The 16,718-nt window shown below is 42.5% G+C and overlaps 1 protein-coding gene across 10 annotated transcripts in view; it reads left to right on the top strand.

Moving 5' to 3' along the window:
- Positions 1-16,718, top strand: part of taf1 (TAF1 RNA polymerase II, TATA box binding protein (TBP)-associated factor) — a 154,499-nt gene that overhangs the window by 46,640 nt on the left and 91,141 nt on the right. For all 10 annotated transcript variants that reach the window (XM_078546985.1, XM_078546990.1, XM_078546991.1 and 7 more), the window contains one exon: positions 5,738-5,845. In XM_078546985.1, the coding sequence (XP_078403111.1) occupies positions 5,738-5,845 (108 nt within the window). The remainder of the gene's footprint in view (positions 1-5,737; positions 5,846-16,718) is intronic.

Below are 16,718 nucleotides of genomic sequence, written 5' to 3'. Positions count from 1 at the left end.
GTTCTCATGCATCTGCTGCCCTTATCCTTCTAGATGGTAGTGGTTGTGGGCTTGGAAGGCTGTCTAAGGAGGCTTGGTGAATTCCTGCAGTGCATCTTGTAGATGATACACACTGCTACCACTGTGCGTCAGTGAATGTTTGTGGATGACGTGCTAATCAAACGGGCTTCTTTGTCCTGCATGGTGTCAAATTTCTTGAGTGTTGTTGGAGTTGCACTCCTCTAGGCAAGTGGAGAGTATTTCATCACACTCCTGACTTGTGCCTTGTAGATGGTGGACAGCATTTGAAGAGTCAGGAGGTGAGTTACTTGGGTTTCTAGCATCTGACCTGCTCTTGTAGCCACAGTATTTATATGGCTACTCTAGTTCAGTTTCTGGTTAATGGAAACCTCCAGGATGTGGGGGTTGGTAGTTGGGGATTCAGCGATGGTAATGCCATTGAATGTCAAGGGGTGATGCTTAGATTCTCTATTGTTGGAGATGGTCATTCCTGACACTTGTGTGGTCCGAATGTTACTTGCCACTTGTCATCCCAAACCTGGATGTTTTCCAGGTCATGCTGCGTTTAGACATGGACTGCTTCAGTACCTGAGGAGCCAGGAATGGTGCTGAACATTATGCAATCATCATCGATAGTCCCCACTTCTAACCTTATAAAGGGAGGTCATTGATGAAGCTGCTGAAGATGGTTGTGCCGAGGACACTACCCTAAGGAACTCCTGCAGTGATGTCCTGGAACTGACATGATTGACCTTCAATAACTTACTTTGTGCTAGGTATAACTTGAACCAGCAGCAAGTTTTCCCATGACTCCAGTTTTGCTAGGGTGACACTTGGTCAAATGCTGCCTTGATGTCAAGGGTAGTCACTTTCGCCTCTGGAGTTCAGCTCTTTTGCCCATGTTTGAACCAAGGATGTAATGAGGTCAGGAGCTGAGTGGCCCTGGCAGAACCCAAACTGAGCATTAGTGAGCAGGTTAATGCGAGGCAATTGTGACTTGATTAGCACTGTTGATGACCCCTTCCATCACTTTACTGATGATCGATGGTAGACTGATGGGACGTTAATTGGCTGTGTTGGGTTTGTCCTGCATTTTGTCTACAGGACATACCTGGGCAATTTTTCACATTGTCGGGTAGGTGCCAGTGTTGTAATTGTACTGGAACAGCTTGGCTAGGGACACGGCAAGTTCTGGAGCACAAGTCTTCAGTGCTATTGCCAGAATATTGTCAAAGCCCATAGCCTTTGCAGCACTCAGTGCCTTCAGCCTTTCTTGATATCACATGGAGTGAATCGAATTGGTTGAAGGCTGGCATCTGTGATGCTGGGGACCTCCGGAGAAGGCTGAGGTGGATTATCTACTCGGCACTTCAGACTGAAGATTGTTGCGAATGCTTCAGCCTTATCTTTTGCACTGATGTGCTGGGCTTCCCCATTATTGAGGATGGGGATGTTTCTGGAGCCTCCTTCTCCAGTGAGTTGTTTAATTGTCTAGCACCATTCATGACTAGATGTGGCAGGACTGCAGAACTTAGATCTGATCCATTGGTTGTGGAATCACTTAGTTCTGTCTATCGCTTGCTGCTTATGTTGTTTGGCATGCAAGTGGTCCTGTGTTGTAGCTTCACCGGGTTGGCACCTCATTTCTAGGTATGCCTGGTCCTGCTCCTGGCATGCCCTCTTGCACTCTTCATTGAACCAGGGTTGATCCCCTGGTTTGGTGGTGATGGTAGAGTGGGGGGGGATATGCCGGTCCATGAGGTTACAGATTGTGGTTGAGTACAATTTTGCTGCTGTTGATGGCTCACATGCCTCATGGTTGCCCAGCCTTGAGTTGCTGAATCTGTTCGAAATTTATCCCATTTAGCATGATGGTGGTGCCACACAACATGGAGGGTATCCTCAATGTGAAGACGACACTCAGACTCCACAAGGTCTGTGTGGTGATCACCCCCTACCGGTACTGTCATGGACAGATGCGTACACAGCAGGCAGCTTGATGAGGATGTGTCCTTGGTCCAACAATCTTCAGCTGCTTCATCACTGACCTTTCTTCCATTTTAAGGTCAGAAATTGGGATGTTTGCTCTTGACCGCACAGTGTTCAATACCATTTGTGACTTGTTAGATACTGAAGCAGTCTGTGGCAGTATGCAGCAAGACCTGGGCAACATTCAGGCTTGGGCTGATACGTAGGAAGTAACATTTGCGCCACACAAATGCCAGGCATGACAATCATCAACAAGGGAGAACCTAGCCATCTTTCCATGATATTTAACAGCATTACTATTGCTGAATCCCCCACCATCAACACCCTGGGTGGGGTTGGGGAGGTGGGTGGAGGGCACCATTGACCAGAAACTTAACTGGACTAACCGCATAAATACTGTGCCTACAAGATTAGACCAGAGACTAGGAGTTCTGTGGTGGATAACTCGCTCTTGATTCCTGAAGCTTGTCCATCATCTACAAGGCACAAGTCAGGAGCATGATGGAATACTGTCCACTTGCCTGGATGAGTGCGGCTCCAACATTCAAGAAGCTCGACATAATTTAGGACAAAGCACCTCGCTTGATTGGTACCTCATTCAGTATCTGAAACGTTCACTTCTTCCACCAGTGACGAACATTGACAGCAGTGTATACTGTATACAAGATGCACTGCTGCAACTCACCAAGGCTCTTTTGACAGCACCTCCCAAACCCACAACCTCTAACACCTGAAAGGACAAAGGCAGCAGATGCGTGGGAACACCACCACTTGCAAGTTTTTCTCCAAGCCACACACCATCCTGACTTGCAGCTATATTACTGTTCTTTCACTGTCACTGGGTTAAAATCCTGGAACACCCTTCCTAACTGCACTGAGTGTATCTACACCAGTATTCCAAGAAGGTAGCTCACAGCCACCTTCTTGAGGGCAGTTAGGGATGAATAGCAACCTTGCCAGTTGCTGTTCACATCTGAAGAAAGAATAACAAGACTACATCCACTGGTTTCCCCCTCATCCCAACCTTTTAGTTACAACCTGAAAAAACTGTTCACATATTTGTCAAACATGATTTCCCTTTCATAATTCCATGTTGACTCTGCGCAATAATGTTATGATTTTTAGTGCCCTGGTATCACGACATTAATAATATTTCTCCACCACTAATAATATTTTCCCCGCCACAGATGTAATGCTAAATGGTCTATAATTCCCTGTTTCCCTCCTTGCTTGAAATACAAGGTTAGGTCTCTTCCTTCCTTGACTCTTGCTTTTTACATATCTGCAGGGAACTTTTAGGATATGTTTTTATGTCTCCAGCTGGTTTGCCCTCATACTATTTTGCTTTCTTTGTTATCCTTTGCTGAGTTTTAAAATCCTCCCAATCCTTAACCTTACCCCTCTTAGTAACATCATTATTTTATTCTAAAATGATCTTCAACTTCTCTTGTTAGCTATTATTGAACTAGCTTCCCCATGGCATTTCTATACCTTAAGGGAATGTAGGCTTATTGCCAGTAATGAATTAATTCTATAAACGTTTGCCATTGTCTACCTGCTGGCATATCTTTTAATCTAGTTTCCACATATATCTGAGCCAACTTGCTCTTCACACCAATGTAGTTTGTTCAGATTTAAGACACTAGTTTCTGACTTAATTAAATCACTTTCAAAGCCAACATTAAATTCTATCATATTATGATCACTCATCCCAGAGGCTCCTTTATCACAAGGTTATTAATTCACCCTGTCTCATTGGCCAATACTAGAATCAAAATAGCCTTCACTGCTCCCAATGCGGTCTCCTCTACATTGGAGAGACCAAACGCAGACTGGGTAACTGCTTTGCGGAACACCTTCGGCCTGTCCGCAAGCATGACCCAGACCTCCCTGTCGCTTGCCATTTCAACACACCACCCTGCTCTCATGCCCACATGTCCATCCTTGGCCTGCTGCAATGTTCCAGTGAAGCTCAGCGCAAACCGGAGGAACAGTACCTCATCTTCTGACTAGGCACTTTGCAGCCTTCCGGACTTAATATTGAGTTCAACAATTTCAGATGATGAACTCTCTTCTCCATCCCCATCTCCTTTCCGATCCCCCTTTTTCCAATAATTTATAATTTATTTACACTATATTTTTTTCTTTTCCCTCCTATTTTAAAATTTATTTTGATCTGTTGTTTAATCTCTACCTTTTAGCACATTTCGATCCCTTCCCCCCACCCCACCCGCACTAGGGCCATCTGCCACTAGCTTGCTTCCCTTAATGTCCCCATTAGCACATCCTTTAGATAATATCACCACCATCAACAGCCCTTTGTCCCTTTGTCTATGACATCTTTGGCAGTCTCTTCTTGGCCTCCACCTATCACTGGCCCTCTATCGAACTCTCCTGTCCCACCCACTTCTACCAGCTTATATTTCATCTAATTTCTATATGTCTTAGTTCTGATGAAGGGTCATATTGACTCGAAATGTCAACTGTATCCCTCTCCGCAGATGCTGTCAGACCTGAATTTTTCCAGGTGTTTTTGATTTTGTTCTAGATTTCCAGCATCCGCAGTATTTTGCTTTTATCTTAGCCTTATTCCTAGTTGGCTTTTTGGCGCACTGATCTATAAAACCATTGTGGATGCATTCCATTAACTCATCTTCCACACTATTACTTCAAATCTTGTTTCCCCACTTCTATATGAAGGTTAAAGTCCCCCATGATTGCTTTATTACTCTTGTTATGTGCACCTCTAATTTCCTGATTTATACTGTTATGAGGTATATAACCTACTCGCACCATCGTTTTCTGTCCCTTGTTTCCTAACTCCACCCAAACTGATTTCATATCTTGATTTTTCCAAGCTAAGATCCTTTCTCCTACTATCTTTATCCCATCCTTTGTTATCAGGGCAATCCCTCCTCCTTTTCCATTTTACCATTCTTGGTGAGAAGAGTGCCTGTTTTATGTAGAATGAGAAACTGTAAGCCTCCACATAAATGGACAGACTATGAAATATGGCCATTAATTTTCGCTCTTATTTTTGCTGGGTGTGGTGCATCTGACTTATTGCCCTGTGTTGTCCCTTTAAAATGGTTGCACATGCATGCATCATAAAGGGAACGTTGGTTGTGCATGGTTATTTGTTCTTTGTGCCGGGCATTCGCAATTGCATGGCCGTGCACCAAAGAGGGAATGTTGATGTCCCTCTCTTGCCCATTATGAAGAGAAATATCGAAGCAAAACGGTGCGAATGCTGGAAATCTGAAATAAAAATAGAAAATACTGGAAATAGTCAGCAAGTCAGGCAGCATCCGTGGGGAGCGAAGCAGAATTAATGTTTCTTGTTGATGAGCTGAATTTTGACAAAAGGTCATCGACTTGAAATGGTAACTTCTCTATCCACAGATGCTGCCTGACCCACTGAGTATTTACAGCATTATCTGTTTATATTATTGAAGAGAAATATTGGTATTTGTTGCCAGGATTTCTAATCTAGTGACATGCACATGCAGGGAACTATGCTTGCCAATAGTGGTGAATTGCGCTTAACACATCTGTCAGTACACAGTAAACTAGGCATGTCTATATTTCGTATACATGTACCAAACCTTGTTTGTAGTACATATTTGTACTCGTGCACTTTCACCAATGCCAGATTATGCTATATGTCCCAGTGGTGCACTTGTTCCTTCTTTTCATAACCATCGTGGTTCTGGACCTTAGTGCTCAGTGTCCTCTCTGTCTTTGATAGAACATGTCACAGCCGGAGGTAAAGGACCCCTGGAATCTTTCAAATGATGAATTTTACTACCCCAAACAGCAAGGACTGCGAGGGACATTTGGAGGCAATATTATCCAGGTGAGTAGAGCTAGGCACTTGTATTCTCCCCAGGTGTGGGTTTCATTTAGTCACGCTGCAATGTTGTACAGTCATTAAATTGTATCTGGAGAACAGAAGGGGAGGAATATAATTTAGTAGCACTACAACAAAGGTGGTTGAATAATAATCAGGAACAGAAATCCTGTTTTTTTTTAACTGAGGTTATTTATATCAGGTGGCCATCCTGCCACCTGCTTGAGGTTGGGAACTGACTGAAGCTTGAACCTTCACCACCTTAAATCTTTATGGCTCAGCTACTTAACTGCCTTAGAGGGGAGCACCAATTTTTTGCAAAAATAGAAAATGCTGGAAATACACAGCAGACTAGTTCTATCTCTCTTGTTTCTTCACAAATGCTGAGTTGTGTGCTGTAAATTAACAACATTTTAAATGTTTGCAAAGGCAAAATACTGTGGATGCTGGAAATCTGAAATAAAAGCAGAAAATGTTAGAAATACTGAACTGGTCTTAAAGAATCTGAGGAGAGGGAAACAGAGTTAACATTTCAGGTCTGTGACCTTTCATCAGAAGTTGATGTTCACCATAACCTTCCAACAGTCCTAACATAAAGTCACAGACCTGAAATGTTAACTCTGTTTCTCTCTTCACAGATGCTGCCAGACCCACTGAGTATTTTTAGCATTTTCTGTTTTATTTCCTATTTCCAGCATCTGTAGTATTTTTATTTTTCACTTTTGGGTATTTAATCCAGAATGACTTTGTGTTACACCATGTCTGACAGTGCACCAGAGCAGATACAGTATTAGATTTTGTTTATAAAGGAAAGAAGATCAGCAAGGAGAACTTCGGAGAAATCAAGTTGAAAAGTGACAATAAGATAAAAGCAAAATACTGCGGACTCTGGAAATCTGAAACAAAAACAAAAATAGCTGGAAAAACTCAGCAGGTCTGACAGCATCTGCGGAGAGGAACACAGTTAACGTTTCGAGTCCGAATGACTTCTTCATCACTCTTCATCGAGAAGTGACAATATTTAGATAAGGCATTTTATGGAAGTGTTAATAATGTAGGAGTAGAGGTGGCAGATATTGCAAGGGTCAAAGTGAACCACCTTAGCGATGGATAGAATATGAAATTCAGTGAGACAGCAAGATTGCACATGTTTCTCTCTCCACAGGTGCTGCCAGACCTGCAAAGTATTTTCAGCACTTCCTGATTTTATTTCAGATTTCCAGTATCAGGAGAATTTTGCTTTTATTAACTAAGATTGCATGTGGGTTCATTAAACCTGAAAGAGTGACTGGTGAGGAAAATGGATTTCAGTTAGTGGCAAGAAAGCAGAGTCTATGGCAGAAACTGAAAATGATAGCTTTGGTCCTCCCAAATTCATCTGTAGAAGATTTTGACTCATTTGTGATTTTAATGTCAGAGATAGACAGTCTGACAGCACAAAGGTGGTTGTGGGATGGAGGGCTATGTTAGATGTTGTCAAATAAGCCACTTTTGAAAACAAGGTGGTTGCACAGAGCTGGACATCAGAAGTGTGGCAATTCAGGAGGATGACATAGTCAACTGTTCTCAATGCTGAGAAAGGGTTGAGGTGGACAGGATCAGTATTGTATTGCACCTGCAGACATACTGTCTGTCATTTGTGCCTTTGGTCTTGGTGCTAGAAACAGGGATTTAAGTTTTGGGAGTGATGGGCATGGTGTTGGAATGCAATGACCTATTCAGGAATGTTACAGAAAAAAATTTAAAGATAGAATAATAGTTTGGCACAATGGGTGGGTAACGGTGGATTTTTTTAAGTAATGTTCATGGTATTTTAAAAGGGGCAGTGCCTGAGGTAAAAAAGCTATTAATGTTGTCAAACATGGAGACATGCTTGCCAACATGCTTTGTAAGAAGACCCTGCAACTGCAAAATGAGAGTGTTTGTGGAGAGCCTTGTGATCCCAGACAACCACATCCACAGCAAGGTTTGCATCTCGATGAACTTCAGCTCAGAGTTGTTGAACTGGAGTCTGAGGTGTTGCAGGGCTTCTGGGAGGGGGACGGTTACCCTGACAATTTAATCTGGGAGGCATTCACACCTCTTAGGTTAGCAAGTGATACAGGCCTAGTTATTAGCTATGGGCAGGAGGATGTGAGTGAAAGTCAGGCAGGTCGGGAAACTCCAGGTGCAGTGCTGAGGAGACTTGGCCATGAGCTTGTCCAACATCTAAGCAAGAGGGCTTTTGTTGTCTTTGTGGATGAGAACAAAGTTTGCAGGGTGGATGAGCAAACTGCCTATGGCATTGGTACAGGAGGCCCTTCAAATTGGTAGAGTGAAAAGGAATATGATATTGTTAGGGGACACTATATTCTGAGGGATAGTTACTGTTAACTGCAACCTTGACCAGGAGTTCTGACAGTTGCATTGACTACCTGGTGCTCGTATTTAAGACATCTTCTTGCTGCTGGGGAAGAAAGCTGTGGGAGGGTCCAGTTGTCATGGCACATGTAAGAACTAATGGTATAAATAGAACAAGAAATCTGGTTTTGCTGAGGGAGTTTGAAGAGCTAAAGTCCAAATTAAAAAGCAGAATTCCAAAGGTAATAATCTCTGGGTCACTATTTCAGCCATGTGCATTGGGTCAAACACAGAGTTGAATCCCTGACTCAAAGAATGGTGTGGGAGATGGGGGTTTTGATTCATGAGCACTGACACCTTAACTGAGGAAACAGGGAGCTGTCCAATGGGACAGGCTCCATTTAAATCAGGTTGCGATCACTATTCTGGCAAATTGAATAACTAGGGCTGTAGATAGGCCTTTAAACCAAAAGTAAACCAAGTCGCCAGCAACCAAAACCTCAGTGCTCCGAGCTGCCAGAAACTGGTAGGATAATGCTTGGTACTGTGCCAATCAAAGCTGGTTGCAACTCTGCAACAGCATACAATCTGCTGTTGAATCTAGGGATACTAGAGGGATGTATGAAGGAATTAAGAAAGCAATGAGCCCAGCAGTAACCAGTTCAGCTCCTTTGAAGACAAAGACAAGTGATCAGCATTGAACCTAGCAAGCAGATGGGTGGAGCATTACCTTGAACTTTACACAGCTGAGAATGTTGTCACTGAAGAAGCTCTCAGTGCCATTCCAGACTTTTCTGTCATGGAGGAGCTGGACAGCAAGCCTACCAGAGTAGAGCTCAACAAAGCTATTGACTGCCCTGCCAGTGGTAAAGGCCTGGGGAATGATGGCATTCCACCTGAGATCATCAAAAGTGGAAAATTGGCATTCCTGCAGCATCTCTGAACCCTTGTTTCTCTGTTGGAAGGAAAGACCTGTGCCTCAAGACATTATACAAAACAAGGGGAATTGCAATGAATGCAACAATTACTGCGGTATCTCCTTGCTAAGTATTGTGGGGAATGCCTTTGCTCCCGTTGCTCTGACCAGACTTTGGACCCTGACATCATGCATCCGCCCTAAGCCTCAGTGCGGTTTCAGATCGACACACGATATTATTTTTTCACTTTGGCAGTGACAGGAGAAGCATTGTGAACAGTGCAGACCACTCTTCCTTCATAGACCTCACCAAGGTCTTTGACCTCGTTAGCAGAGGTGCACTCTTCAAATTGCTGCGGAAAATAGGCTACCCTCTTGGACTCTTGGGCATAATTTCTTCTTTCCACCGGAACATACACAGTTCCGTCAGTTATACTGGAGCAGTATCAGATGCTTTCAAGATCAGCAGCAGGGCAAAGCAGGGCTGTATCCTGATCAGCATTGAACCTAGCAAGCAGATGGGTGGAGCATTACCTTGAACTTTATACAACTGAGACATCTTCTTCTCCATGCTGCTTTGTATGCTTTTGGTGAATCAAATTAGGGTGTCTGCCTGCATACCAGAGCTTGACAGCAAGCTTTTCAATTTGGCAAGACTGTGAGCCAAGACCAAAATGTGTGAAGTGCTAGTCTGTCAGTTGCTGTTTGCTAATACTGCACACTGACCCCATACTGAAGTTCACTTACAACAGCTTGTAAATTGTTCTCCTGGGCCTGCAAGGCGTTTGGACTGACATTCAGCGCCAGAAAGACCAGGGTTATGGGCCAGGACATAGAGACTCCATCATCATCATCATCAACAACCTTACTCTGGAGGTTGTCGATAGTTTTACAGACCTTTGATTGACAATCACCAGCAACCTTTTCCTTGATGCCGAAATCAGCACCAGGATTACTAAGGCTGCAACTGTCATGTCAAAGTTGAGAAGGTGAGTGTGGACTAATGGATTTAATTTGACCAGTCCAAATGAAGATTAAAGTGCTTGCATAATTTTTGCGCACTGCCTTGGTTACAAGCTCCTCTCATTCCTTGATTAATACTCTGGCCAGCAATATGCAGTAATGTCTCTAAGTAACTTGTTATGTCTACAAACGCAGCCATGTCAAAAACAACAGATTCAAATGCCAAATGAAAACACAGTAAAGCAGTAAATGTGTGAAAAAGTATTTATTCAATTTGTTCACACCTTACAATGGTCTGACCTTGTAAAAGGCTGGAGCTTTGCATTGAAAAATGCTCAGCACTCCATGATTTTGCACTCCTGTGTGGTGTAACTCCGGTCTGATTAGTCAACGTGGTCATATGACAAGCTTAGACAAATTCCGGTAATCCAGAATTACCAGTGTGGAATTTCTGCTTATCACGGGTGTCATTCTATGAGATTTGCTGTTCTGCTGGCAGGATTGGTTGACTATTTTGACATAAATGGAATATTGTGCCATCCAAGTTTGACTCATCGCTATTTCATTGTAGTTACTGTTATACAATGCCACCCTCCTTTACAGTAACGGAGTGTGGACAGCTTATGCAAACCAAGAAAAACAGCTGAACAGTTTCTATCTCCGCTGCCTCAGACAAATGTTGGGCATCTCCTGGTAAGACAAAGTGCCAAATATGAAAATACACCAGTGTGTAGAGATCCCCAGCATGTTTGCCCTCTTGAAACTGGTGACTCAGTTGACTGTGAACAATGAATGAATGACAGCCGCATTCTCAAAGATATGCTGTATAGTGAGCTTGCTATCGGCATGAGATCAATAGGTTTCCCATCTCTGCAATACAAGGATGTCTGCATGCAAGACCTCCAGTTGACCGGGATTAGGGTTGATACGTGGGAAGCCCTTGCTGCAGACTGAAGTTTAAAATGTTTTTTTTACAGGATGTGGTTGTCGCTGGCTAGGCCAGCATTTATTGCCCATCCCTAATTGCCCTTGAGAAGGTGGTGGTGAGCTGCCTTCTTGAACCGTTGCAGCTCCTGTGGTGTAGGTACACCTGCACTGCTCTTAGGGAAGGAGTTCCAGTGCCTGGAGACGAGCAGTCAGGAAGACCATGGCAAAAAACAGGACTAAGGAAATTATCACATAGTGGAAAAGAGAGCCCAGTAGAAGAAAAATCATCAGTTAGCCTTCGGCCAGCACTATTCATTGGTGCTAGCTGTGGAAGGGATTGTCACTCACGAATTGGCCTCTACTGTCACAACAAATAATGTTCAATCCAGAAGTGACATACACCCCGGATGCAGCCTGTTGTTTCCTGAGACAGATGGATGCCTATGAAGCAGAGTCTGACAGGAAGGGGGAAAAAAGAAATTAAACAGTAATAGCACAGCAGTGAATAAGGTCAAATTAAAGGCACTTTATCTGAATGCAGGGAGCATTCATAACCAGGTAGATGAATTAATGGCACAAATAGAGAGAAATCGGTTTGATGTAAAGAATTAAAGCCATTACAGAGACTTGGTTGCATGTTGACCATGGTTGGGAACTAAATATTCAAGGGTACTTGATGTTTTGAAAAAAATAGATAAAATGGGAAAGGAAGGGAGTTGCCGTTACAACAAAGGATCATGTAAGAACAGTGGAGATAAGAAATAACAAGGGTCGAAAAAGTGGATCTAGTTTTTAGGACCTTTACAGTGCTGTGCTGTTGGACAGAGTATTAATCAAGAAATAAGGGGAGTTTGTAACAAAGGCAGTGCAATAATTGTGGAGGCCCTTTAATCTTCATATAGACTAAAATCAAATCGGCAAAAGTAATTTTCAGGATGAGTTTATTGAATACATTTGGGACTATTTCCTAGAACGATATGGAATGGAACCAACCAGAGAAGAGGTTATTTTAGACTTTGTTTTGTGTAATGAGGCAGGGTTAATTAGTAACCTCATAGTAAGGGATGCTCTGTAAAGGAGTGATCATAATAAGATAGAATTTCAAATTGAATTTGAAAGTGACATCCATCCATCTGAAGCTAGAGTGTTGAACATAAAACCAATTGCAAAGGTATGAGGGGTGAGATGGGAAATTAGATTAAAAGGTATGACAATAGATGAGCAACAACAAACCTTTGAAGAAATATTTAATAATTCTTGATGAGTCTAGATTCCTTTGAGAGATATAATTCCAAGGGAAAAGCGATCCAACTGTGACTAAAGAGGTTAAGGATAGTATTCTATTAAAAGATTATAATGTTACCAAGAAGAGCAGTACCCTGACAAGTGGAAGAGTTTTAGAAGCCAGCGAAGGGTGACTGAAAAATTGATCAAGAGTGGAAAAATGGAATATGAGTAAGCTAACAAGAAATATAAAAGCAACTTGTAAGAGTATATAAAAAAGAAGAGAATAGCGAAAGTAAATGTGCATCCCCTAGAGGCTGAGCCAGGAGAAATTGTAATGGGGAATAAGGAAATAGTAGAAACCTTAAACAAATATTTTGTATGTCTTCATGGTTGAAGGCACAAATTACATTCCAGAAATAGAGGATACCTAAGAGATTAATAAGAGTGAAGGACTTAAGCTAATCTGTATTAGTAAAGAAAAGTACTTGAGAAACTAATGAGACTGAAAGCTGACAAATCCCCTGGAACTGATGGCCTACATTCTCGAGTTCTAAAAGAGGTGGGTGTCGAGATAGTTACATTTGTTGCTAGGATGCATTTGTTGTGATCTTCCGAAATTCCCTAGATTCAGGAATAGACTCAGTGGATTTGAAGGTTGCGAATGTAACACCACTGTTCAAATAAGGACGGCGAGAGATAACAGGGGACTGCAGGCTAGTTAACCTGAGGTCACTGGTTGGGAAAATACTGGAATCTTATTTTTTAGGAAGTGGTAACAGGGCAATTTGAAAATCCTAGTATGATCAGACAAAGTCAACATGATTTTGAGGAAAGGGAAATCAAGTTTGACAAATCTATTAGAGCTTTTGAGGGTTTAACTAGAAGGGTTAGAGAAAAGGAAACCAGTAGATGTAGTATACTTTGATTTCCAAAAAATATTCAACAAGTTGCCACACAAAAGATTAATTCACAAGATAAGGGCTCGTGGAGTTGGTGGATTAGCATGAACGGAGGATTGTTAACAAACAGGAAACTGAGAGTAGGGATAAACAGGGAATTTTCAAGTTGGCAGACTGCAACCAGTGAAATGTCACAAGGATGAGTGCTGGAACCTGAGGTATTTATAATCTATGTTAATGACTTAGACGAAGCGGCCAAAAGTAATAGATTTATGTTTGCTGATGATACAAAGCTAGAACTGTAAGCTGTGTGGAAGGCACAAAGAGACTGAAAAGATATATAGAGTGGTGGGAAAGTGGAGTTGAGGCAAATGATCAGCTGTCATTATATTGAACGACAGAGAAAGCTTGAGGGGCCATTTGGCCCACTCCTCCTATTTCTTAAGTTCTTATTTATATCTAGATCTTCAAAAGGCATTCGGTAAGGTGCCACCTGAAAGGTTGCTGCACAAGGTAAGGGCTCATAAGGTTGCGGGTAATATATCAGCATGGATGGAGCATTGGGGTATGTATATGCTGATTGGTTACTGGTATTGGAGTGGATGCATGTGAAGTCCTTACTGCTGACAGAAGTGCCTGGAGACAAGGAGTCAAGAAAGGTGTGGAAAAAGCAGAAGAGGACAAAAGAAACAACCAGATGGCAGAAGAGAGAGCCTGACAGAGGGAAAAAGCATCAGTTGACCTTGGACCAATGCTTTTTATCTGTGCCTTCTGCGTAAGGGATGCCACTCACGAGTCGGCTGCTACAGCCACAACAAACAGTGTTCAATCAGAAGTGACATATGCCCTGGGCGCAGTCCATTATTTCCTGAGATGGGCGCAGTCCATTGTTTCCTGAGATGGACGGATGCCTACCACTACAACTGGGGATATATGTCATTGAACTCATTGAAGGTTGCAAGGCAAGTTGAGAAAGTAGTTAATAAATCATATGGAATGCTGGACTTTATAATACAGCATAGAGTACAAAAATAAGGAAAGTATGAAGAAAGCAAATTACTGGTGATGCTGGAAATCTGAAATAAAAACAGAAAATGCTGGATTGGTTCAAGTTATGAGGTACTCCAGTAATGAGGATAGTTAGGAGAAGTTGGGACTGTTGATCTTAGAAAAGAGAAGGTTGAGAAGAAGTTTGATAGAGGCGTTCAAAATCATGAGGTGTCTACACAGAGTGGATAGGGAGAAACTGTTCCAATTGGCAGAAGGATCGTGAACCAGAGGGCATCAATTTAAGTTGAATGGCAAAAGAACTGAATGCAACATAAGGAAAATTTTTTTACACAGTGAGCGGTTAGAAACTGGGATGGACTGCCTGAGAGTGTGGTGAGGCACATTCAATTATGGCTTTCAAAAGGGAATTTGATAAATTTATGGGGAGATGATGGCGCCTAGGTAACGTGACTGAACTCGCAATCCAGAGGCCTAGGCTAATGTTCTGGGGACACGGGTTCAAGTCCTACACAGCAGCTGGTAGAATTTCAATTCAATTAAGAAATCTGGAATATAAAGCTATTCTCAGTAATGCTGACCACGACAACTATCATCGATTATTGTAAAAATCCATCTGGTTCACTAAGGCCCTTTAGGGGAGGAAATTTACCATCCTTAGCCGGCTTGGCCTACATGTGACTCCAGACCTACGGAAGTGTGGTTGTGGCCTTCGAGCTGACCTATCAAGCCACTCAGTTCAGGGGCAATTAGGGATGAGCAGCAAATGGATGTTTAGGGACGAGGCCTTGCTAGCAACGCCCGCATGCCATGAAAGAATAAAGCAAAAAAGAAATCTGAAAAGAAAATTTTGCAGCCTTGTGGGGAAAAGGCAGTGGAGTGGGGCTGGCCGAGTTGCTTTTGTGGAGAGCTGGCACAGACACAATGGGCAAAATGGCCTCCTGTGTGGCAACCATTCTACGATTTTATGGTTAATGGTCTGAAAACAGAGTAGGAATAAATGGGTCATTTTCGGGTTGGGGGGCTGTTACTAGTGTGGTGTCGCAAGGATCAGTGCTAGGGCCTCAGCTATTTACCACCTTGTCATAATGTCTTAGGTGAAGTGGTCAAGTGTAATGTATTGAAGTTAGATGGGAAAATAAACTATGAGGAGAGCACAGGCTGCAAAGGGTTATAGGTAGGTTTAAGTTGAAATCAACAAGGGTCACTGTGCAGAGGCTAAGGGAAGAGAGGTTAAAAGAAATCTCAGTAATGGTAAACACTGATAATTTTAAATGGGAGGCAGGACGAATGGGAGAGGGTGTGGTGTTTCAGGAGGAGCATATGCCAGCAGAATAAGAGGAAGTAGAACTTGCTGTTGTGTTATACCACGGCTGCAGTAGTTCACCATGGGACAATGTGTAAGGAGGCAGGAAGGCTTTTTTGTGGGAGAAGGGATCCAAAATATAAAATAGGTTGTGTTTCTTCAAGAAATCGATCAACAATTAAGTTGTGAAGTATGAACGTCACACTAAAGCAAATTGCTATGTGTTTGAAAAGGAAGAATATGGAGTGATATGAGAGAAAAGCAGAAAAATTAGATTAGAGTAGATAGTTCTAGTTGAACTAGCATTGACATGGGTTTTATGGACTAAATGGCCTCCTTTTGTGCTGTAATTTCTATGATTTCTATTTTCCCAAGATCAAGATTTTGTAGAAGATCAGCTTAAGGAGAATCTTCAAATGAGTTCACCACTCGCCACAAAGGAAGAAAGTGGGATTATTGTTTATCCAACAAACAAGATATCTGGGTAATAGTGTGGGACTATATGGAGAAGTAAAACAGTTGAAGAGAGGGAGAAAACTGATGAGGCACTGGGACAGGTTAGTTTACACCCAACAAGAATAATACTGTGCATTTATATAGCACCTATAACATAGAAAAATGCGCCAAGATATTTCTTGGAAACATAATCAAAAAGGAATGAATGTTGATCTGAAGAAGGAGATGCTATGAATGGTGACTGAAGCTTAGTCAAAGAGACTGGTTTTAAGGAGGGACTTCAAGGAGGACAGAGAGGTGAATAGATAGAGGGGCTTTGGCAGGCAATTCCAGAGCAGGGGACCTAGGCAACTGATGGGCATATCTGCCAATTGTAAGGAGCTGAACAAAGGACTCATGTTGTAGGAAGTGGGGAGTTCCAGGGTGGGGGATGAGAGTTTGGTTGTTGGGATGGAGAAGGTTACCGTGATATGGAGAAATTTGAGACAAAAAGTTGAGAGAAGTTAATAAGGTGGGCATCGTTTACAAACAGTAGGAAGCTGACCAAATGCCTGAGGATGATGTTGCCAAAGGACAGCTGTAGATGAGGAAGAGGTAGAGGTCAAGGATGGATCCTTTGGAGTTCTCCAGAGGTAATGATGCTGTGACAGGTGGAAATCTGATTGCAGAGATTCAGATAGTAATTTGTGGGAATGATGTGCACAGATGTTGGAGTTTACCACACTTTCAAGGCCCTTGGAGAAGAAAGAGACATCAGAGATGAGGTGTCAGTTTGCAAGGACAGAGTGGTCTGGAGGGGAATGTGGCAAAGACAAAAGCCAAATGGATGGTCTTAAT

This window comes from Cetorhinus maximus, chromosome 8, assembly GCF_964194155.1.
Source record: "Cetorhinus maximus chromosome 8, sCetMax3.hap1.1, whole genome shotgun sequence".
In the NCBI taxonomy this organism is placed as follows: domain Eukaryota; kingdom Metazoa; phylum Chordata; class Chondrichthyes; order Lamniformes; family Cetorhinidae; genus Cetorhinus; species Cetorhinus maximus.
The sequence above is the reverse complement of the archived record's forward strand: the minus strand, read 5'-3'. Positions and strand labels throughout refer to the sequence as shown.